The 8,432-nt window shown below is 39.0% G+C and overlaps 1 protein-coding gene across 1 annotated transcript; it reads right to left on the reverse strand.

Annotated features, from left to right (window-relative positions):
* Positions 1–1,163: 1,163 nt before the first annotated feature.
* On the reverse strand, positions 1,164–7,982 carry LOC121610101 (myelin-associated glycoprotein-like). Its single transcript, XM_041942036.1, has 12 exons — positions 7,915–7,982; positions 4,642–4,708; positions 4,120–4,515; positions 3,728–4,024; positions 3,528–3,627; positions 3,336–3,371; positions 3,207–3,239; positions 3,056–3,097; positions 2,282–2,317; positions 2,130–2,201; positions 1,998–2,025; positions 1,164–1,899 (listed from the first exon to the last, which is right to left on the reverse strand). The coding sequence occupies exons 2-12, from the start codon at positions 4,685–4,687 to the stop codon at positions 1,837–1,839; spliced, it is 1,149 nt and encodes a 382-aa protein (XP_041797970.1). The 5' UTR covers positions 4,688–4,708; positions 7,915–7,982; the 3' UTR covers positions 1,164–1,836.
* Between the last annotated feature and the right edge of the window lie 450 nt (positions 7,983–8,432).

Here is an 8,432-nt window from a genome sequence, read left to right on the forward strand (position 1 = left end):
GTCTAATCTGTGTTTACAGATGCTGTGGAGGGACTGAACGGTCTTGGGCCTTGGGTTTTGGCCTCGACTGTAATCATGAGTTAGTGTTTTATTTTAAACAGACAAGTGCTGTATGTGACATATTGTCATATTGTTAATAAGACTTAATACTGTAGGGTCTGTGAACAAACTAGCAGACTTTACATGGGTTCTGTTGTGGTGAAGTGACAAATTGTCTGTCGTTAGTTGAACCTCATAGAAATGTCAAATTTGTAATCTGGGTGATCTTTTTTTTTAAAAAAAGAAAAAGGTTTCCAGGGGAAATACAGCTAATTTACCAAAGAATATGTAGAATTGATTGGTGTTATACTTTGTGATTTCTAATAATCTATGTGTCATAGCTAGATTGATATGTTTTGGGAAAAATACTGAAAAGCCAGACAGACTTTGGTGTTTTACAGCCTCTGCCGGTTTTACAATTGTTTAATGGAATCTCGGCATTATACTGTCATCCAGCAGTGCTGCTTAAAACTAATGGTAACAGTTTATTACACATGTTTTTTAAAGACTTTCTACATTGTATCTGTTTTTTCTCTGAACAAGTCACTGATATTTATCACTTTTTTCTTCAGTAAGTTAGATTTATCTTTTTGAATTAATGTATTTTGTGTGATCAAGTCATTGCACTGTGGCTTTTTAATTTCTTAAATGATCTGGCCTTGACTTTATATTTGTTATTGTACTGTATATAAAACACTGAATTTAGGCCGGGTTAGATCTTTGACCTCATGTGTTGTGTGTAAGTTGTGTTTTCTTTTCATTCAAACCTTATGACAGTGTAAATAAAAGTGTAAAAGATGAATGTCTGTTTTTATATTTTTGTGGTAAATCCCAAACCTGATGCAGGTAAACAGGCAAACTGACAACATCTCTTTTGGCCTGTTACCGATACTGAAATGGGTAACAACTTCCCGGTCAGAAAACTTTTCTGACTCAGTGCTGAGCTGAGGTGGCTGTCCACTGTCTCAGCCATGCCTTTCCCTGGAGAGCTGGAGGATAAAATCAGCTGCACTACGAGCTCCTTCTTTGCCAGGCTGCTGTGTAGATCCTCTTTCTGTTAACAACACCGTGTGTCCACATCTGTGTTTTGTCACTTTTACCAATGAAATATCAAATACAACAGCACTATATATGAGTTTATTTATACCTTATATATGTGTAGGCTTTGTAAATTTAATTCAAAGACATTGTCTAGCAAATGTGATTATCAGCCTTTTTTTTCCATGAGATGAAAAGGTTGATTCCAACTTTTTAAGCTTTTATGTCTGTATGCTAGGCTAACCATCTATGCTAGCAGATGGCTATCTTAGCTAGACTTGAAACGGGGGCAAACAGCTAGCCTGGCTCCATCCATTGTTAACAAAACCTACGAAAACCTTTAAAGCTTGCTAATGAACGTGATGCCATTTTTTGTTATCAATTAGCGAGGTGCTGGTTGGAGGATTTGGTTACCTTTGTGCAGAACCAGGCGAGCTGTTCCCCTCACTTAGTGAGTCTAGTCTTTACACGAAGCTAAGCTAAACTGTTGGCTGTATCCCTGATGGACACGTTTCAGGCCCAACAATGATGACACAACGATTGAACATATGCAATGACAACAAAACTGCATACATATTGCTACACAGAAGCCACATTATCACAGACAGAGTTAAATATATAATATATATTCTGCTTGATAGGAGAGATTAACACAGTAGTCATGCAATCATCAGATGCGCTTAATACCTAATGATCATTATAAGCGTGGATTGGTTTGCTGTCTGCTTTTATCACAAACTCTCATCGAAAGGTTTTATTTCACAGGTTTCCATAGATGTTGAGCTCCGCACTGTTCATGTAATCGTCACCGTCATCGAGGTCCTGTGAGAGATTATGGTCATTATTGTCACATTATTGTCAGATGTTGACAGTGCCAGTAAGTAATTTTTGGGAATAAATCACTGGTGAATGAAAAATACCTCTTTGTAGTTGCAGGATTTTGGCTGGCTGAGGCCCATAACAACAGACAGAGAATGATGTAAGACATTACTGAAATACAATATATCTATATTTTGTTAAAAGGTCAGGTTCAAGGGGAGTAAGACAAGTACCTTTTGGGTGATGGGAAACGAGGCTTCGAGGTTTTCTGATCAGCACAGGTTTTTGACTTCACATGATTGGGTCTGTGAATTAAAACTCATGTCATGACACAGATTGGAAACAACAATTAGCTACGTAGCTTTCAGATGTTAAACATACTCACAAATGATCTAAATGCAAATTGTCCCGTTTAGGCCCTCTGTTGTATGAAAAACAGATTATATATATTATAGTATGAATCAACATGCCAGATATGCTAGTTTCATTACACAACCTTAATTCCAAAAAAGTTGTGTGACGCTGTGTAAAACATAAGTTTGAGCCTTTCCAGGATGCAGCACCTGTTACCAATCAACCTGTTTACCCGTGGACTGTCCCAGACAGGCATTCCACGTTTTTCTTTGGTTGCTCCTGTCCCAACTTGTTTGAAACGTGTTGCTGCATTAGATCCAGAATAAGCAGATATTTATTTATTTATTTAAAAATCAATCAATCAAGATGATGAGATTAAACATCAAACATATTGTCTTTGTGCTCTTTTCAACTGAATCTCCAAAAGGATTAGCAAATGATCACATTCTGTTTTATTCATGTTTTACGCAGCGTCCAAACATTTTTGGAATCGGGGTGAAGCAAAAATGCGTTCTCAAAGGTTCAGTTTGAAAGTAAAACCAAAAAATGACCAACTGACAAAAATATGCTCCAATAGACCTTCTGTGGAGAAAAAGAAGAACAGAAACTATGCAAATGCTCTGAGGCGCAGAATTAATCTTATCAAAGACAACAGTACAAACAACAAAAAAAGTGTCACACCTCTTCACAGACATGGAAATTACAGTGACGCAGTTTATACAAAGCTGCAGTAGAAAAGGACAGAATTAGTCACTAAAATTCCATTCAGCATTTTGGATATAAAGACACTTAAAATGCCTCTTGCCTTTGATCAGGTCGAGATGGTCGTGGGCCAACAGAATGCATCCTGAAAATTTAACAGATTAAATTACACGTCTGTACAACTGAGAGCCACTAAGATAACAGTATTCTGGTCAACTCTCCAGGATGAGAAAGGAAAGAGAATCACAAACCACCTGCGAGACAGCCTGGACAGCCGGTTCCACACGCTAAACGTTAAAGAACATTACATCATGAAAATGAATTGAAATCATGTGATATCAGTACAGCACGATGAACTGAATCTGCTTCCACAGCATTTTTACCTGCCGTCCTGACTTTGGAGCTCTGCAATGCGTGTCCTTGAGCAGACAGAAAACAATGTCATTTGACTGAGGAGCACATTGTTTGACCAAATGTATTAAAAATGGAGGCATGTGCAAGAGCACAGACAATTTTTAGCTCAAAATCTCATGTGCTCTGTCTATCATTTCATGTCAGTGTACTGTGTTACTCACCTGTACTTTTTCACCATGAAAATGCAGGTGGCCATAAAGATGATGGCAGTACCAATCCCCACAGCCGCGGGAATGATGATGTGTTTATAGTTTTCTACACCTAAAACAGACAGATCTTATATGTAGCAGCCGTTCTTCTATATATTGCATGAATATATCCAGTATGTAAACTTCATTATAAAGGAGTGAAAAGATCTCACGTTTTACATGGAGCTTCAGTGTGGTGGAGGACGTCTTCCGTCCATTAAAATGCGCCGTGCAGGTGATCTCACTGTGGTCATCCGTCTCCCCAGGAATGAACGTCAGGATGGACTGTAAATCCCAGTAACCAGGATGGATTTCTTTGTGGACCTCAGTGACATCACCTGCGGTGCCCCTACTCCATGTGAGATTAGGCCGATGGGAGGGGCAGGTATGGGTCACTGAGCAAATGAGAGTGTGGGGATGATCTTGAAGTGCTTCTTTTGGGTTAATCAATGTAGGTTTTGGGGGGTCAGCTATAATGAAAAAAAGACAGAGATAAAGTAAGAGGCTATGGTTGCAACATAAAGTTGATACTGATTAATGAAATGTTGGGAAGTTGATGACATACGCAGCATTGTCAACTCGAAACAACTTTCAACAAAGGAGAACATGTCCTTGGTGGGTTGGTCAGTCTCTGTTCGTGCTAATTCAATCCGGAAACAGAAAGGGCCATTGTCATGATCTTTAATATCAGTGATTTCTAGGGTGCAGTTGTTCTGACCCAGATATCCCAACATCCGAGTGCGACCTCGAAAGTTGTCCAGAACTTTTGTGTTGTCGTAGTAATAGATGCGTTCATCCCATTTTTTTGAACGATGCCAGATCCCTCTGAGCCTGGAGGAGGGCAGATTTTCTTTAGGATGGCTGAATGAACAGGGAACCACAACACAGGATGAAACCAGGGCCTCGAGGTTTTGTACAACAGTGGCCTTCCATTCTTCACTCAACGCAGGGCTGCTCAGAGCTGAAAGACAATCATGGCAGTGTCAAAGAAAGAAATGACTTCTAGGAGTCTCCTCCATGGATTTTTTCATTAAGTAGGGTGTATGTAAGAATGAGATTGGAAACAAAGAGGTGACTCGTTGTTTACCTGCAACAAGGAGACACAGCATCACCATCTTTGTTTCCTTTTCCATGGGGTTTGTTGGTGAAACACACTGTGGGATGTTTAAATGAAACAACATTAAAACAGTTGTGAAAGTGGAAATTCTTCGAACAACACTAATCTTCACATCCAAGAACCATCTTTTATACATACATACATCAGATGCTGGCATTGTTTATGTCCACATACAGAATAAACAGATCTGAAACAACATGTAGCCCTAATATGGCTCTAATATGATGAAATAAAATCTAAAACCATACGACCAAACGACTAAATAATTGAAATAAGTAATCAATATATATACATCTGTTAAAAGTTGTTCTTAAAAAGTCGGTTTAAAATGCACAAGTCATTTGCATAAATAGGGAATAATGCCAAAGGCATTGTGTTTTACGGAAAGGGTTAAATCACATGTTCCCCAACCAGCCAATCAGAGAATTCCGTGAATGTGATGTGACAGTTTGAGATCGAGTCAAGTCAAAAATTAATAATATAATGATAATAAATTTTATTTGGAAGCGCCTTTCAGAACACTCAAGGACACTTTACAGAGCAGGTAAAACACAAATAACACAAGACAAATACAAGCACAATAAATAAAACCCAATAAGTAAAAACAAGCAACAAGGAGAAGTGGAGTTAAAAGAAAAGGCAGTCAGACAGATGAGTTTTCAGTTTGGATTTGAAAGTGGGGAGAGAATCAATGTTTCTGATGTCGGGCGGGAGTGAATTCCAGAGTTGGGGAGCAGAGCGACTGAAAGCTCTGCTCCCCATGGTGCTGAGACGGGCGGAGGGCACAGAGAGGTGGAGAGAGGAGGATGATCTGAGGGAACGAGAGGGGGTGGCTATGGAGAGGAGGTCAGAGAGATATGGGGGGGCGAGGTTGTGGATAGCCTTAAATGTATACAGTAAGATTTTGAAAGTGATTCTGTATTTAACCGGGAACCAATGGAGCTGCTGAAGGATGGGGGTAATATGGTGAGAGGAGGGGGTCTTGGTGATGATGCGGGCTGCAGAGTTTTGAACCAGTTGAAGTTTATGGAGGAACTTGTGAGGGACACCGAAAAGGAGTGAATTACAATAATCAAGACGGGAAGTGACGAGGCTGTGGACCAGGATAGCAGTGGTGTGAGGGGTGAGAGAGGGACGGAGACGGTTGATGTTGTGTCAATGAAAATTGGCAGACCGGGTAATGTTATTGATGTGAGAGCTATCGAGGATGACACCCAGACTCTTAACCTGAGGGGAGGGGGACACTGTGGAGCTGTCAAAATCGAGGAAGAAACTGTCGGTTTTGGATAGTGATGCTTTAGTACCAACCAGAAGAAGTTCTGTTTTGTTAATGTTAAGTTTGAGGAAGTTAGAGGTGAACCAAGATTTTATCTCAGAGAGGCAGAGGGTGAGGGACGAGGGTGGGAGAGCAGTGGTTGGTTTACAGGAAAGATAGAGCTGGGTGTCATCCGCGAAGCAGTGGAAATGGATATTAAATTTCCGGTTGATGATAATGGAAATTAATCCCATTATCATCCAGCGGGTAAGAGGTGAAAATGACCTTGCAAATGAAGTCATGTTAAATCTTGAGGATGTTGAATAGTTGCTGATTACTATATTACTACGTTAAACCTTAAAAGTGTGACTGGACAAAAGTTGCTGATCTGTGAAGTGAGATGCTGTAGAGCAGGCGTGTCCAAACTATTCCATCAAGGGCCTTGTGGCTGCAGGTTTTCTTTCCAACCAAGGAGAAGCACACCAGCTGATCTCAGTCTTCAGCGGATGACTACGTGATCCCTTGATGTTGATTGGTTGGCCTGGTGATGCCGCTGAGTTGCTAATAGCCTACTAGCTTGGGCCTCGCCACTTAATTGGGCCGATTATTTAATGTTATATATAAATTTCAGGGGTGTTATTATTCCAGCCTTATGTTTACTACAGATGGAAATGTATTGAAAAGATTATTTGAATTCTTTTTGTTTTTTCCATGTTATAGTAATAAGTAAAGATATATTTTTGTTGTACAACTAAACCTCTTTGAGAACATGATTTGAGCTAATTATTACAAAATGAAGTGTATTGAATAGGTAATAATTCATGGAGAATTAGAAAATGAACATGATTTGCACAGATTGTGTATGACTGCAACAAACCATTTGAATCTTGTCTGGCCTACCGACAGGTCAGGGTTTTTTTACCCAGGTTTTGTTTTACCCAGGTTTCTTTCCTGGTGTATTGGTGGTAACAACTGAAAAGAGTTGGAGCCATACTCCATCAGAGGCTGCATACTTCCTGTCGTTCCCTCACGGACTGTGTGGCAAGACAAAACATTGGTGCACAGAAGTTAACTGTGAGAACGGAGGGTTTTTGTTTTCCTTGTCGGCTTCATTATTTTTATTAATTATTTTCTGTTCATTGTTTCAAAATACTGTTGTGTTCTCAATTGTTTTGGTTATTTAAGAAAATTAAAAGAATTACAGAAAACTCAGCTCATTGTTGTCTGTTATTATTGATGCACTGGCTCTGACCAGCTTAGTGCCTTCTGATACTGGTCCAGCTCTTATCATTGATCTTCACTCACCTGTGCTGTTATACAACGTAACAAGGGTTACAAACACATAATACACAAGCCATCATTTAAACTGTCTCACCAAAGGTAAAAAGCAACCTTTCATACATGACTCGCCTCTTTTTTCTATGCATTCTCATGACCATTTTAACAAAACCGCACACACATTTAAGAAATAAATCTCATCATTCAGGCAAACAACGATGACAAACAAGAAATAATAATAATAAATCCAACATCCAACCGAAAAATTAAGAATCGCCAAACTGCATGATTCATTATTTCCTTACATTAATATCAAAAATACTGGGATTATCAATGTGTCATATACAGAAAATGTACTTTAACTATTCAAAAGTGAAAGTATTCATCATATGATTATATGAACTTCGTACACTCATTTTTGCTTCCTTTTCTGATTATTCGATGACAAACAAAACAAACAAACAAAACATGAAATAAACATAAAGAGAACAAATGATTCTGATTCTCGGAATCTTTTAGTCACATTTTGTATTGTAGACAATGAAATCCCCAAATTCTTTGTCACAGAGCGGTGAACCTTTCCTCATCTTTGCTTCAGAAAGACTCAGCAACACACACACACACACACACACACACACACACACACACACACACACACACACACACACACACGACCATTATTGTTTTAGCTAGTTATATCAGAATATTACCTGATTTTGTGGCTGCTGTCCAGGAGGTTAGTTCATTACGACATGAACTGTACGGGCAACAGAGCGCACTGTAGACACTGTAGGCAAATCCACGCCAGTTCCTCTTTTGGTTTGTCTTGTGTGGTGATTGGTGTGAGACTTGACTTCCACCTTAGTTGATATCTGCTTTTTTTAAACGACTTTTCTGCCATATATCACAGAGAGAGATTCATTTCGGTAAATTAAACAATCTCAAACATTATATTCATACAGCGTGGTGTTTCATTGAAAATCTGCTGGAGCTTGGAGCCAACACAACAGAATGTGTACCGGTTTTGCTTTCTGTAAGCACTGTAAGATCACTGATGCTTTCAACTATGTACCTTCATAGTCAACATGGCTATGTTTGTGTTCAGATTTTTTTTTAATTTTGTGATTTAATGTCTTTGAAAACTTAATCTCAGAATATAAAACACTAAAAGGAAGAATTATTTCGCAGAAATGTTCTCTAACTCTCACATCAGCCACACAGATAGAGG

Source organism: Chelmon rostratus, chromosome 8 (genome assembly GCF_017976325.1).
Source record: "Chelmon rostratus isolate fCheRos1 chromosome 8, fCheRos1.pri, whole genome shotgun sequence".
NCBI classification, from domain to species: domain Eukaryota; kingdom Metazoa; phylum Chordata; class Actinopteri; order Chaetodontiformes; family Chaetodontidae; genus Chelmon; species Chelmon rostratus.

Excerpts from the sequence above, each read along its gene's own strand:
- LOC121610101 (XM_041942036.1), bottom strand. The coding sequence starts at position 4,687 with ATGGAAAAGGAAACAAAGATGGTGATGCTGTGTCTCCTTGTTGCAG. Across the intron at positions 4,025-4,119 it reads TTTCGAGTTGACAATGCTGC|CTGACCCCCCAAAACCTACA; the intron begins GTATGTCATCAA and ends TTTTCATTATAG. Across the intron at positions 1,900-1,997 it reads AATCCTGCAACTACAAAGAG|GACCTCGATGACGGTGACGA; the intron begins GTATTTTTCATT and ends AATCTCTCACAG.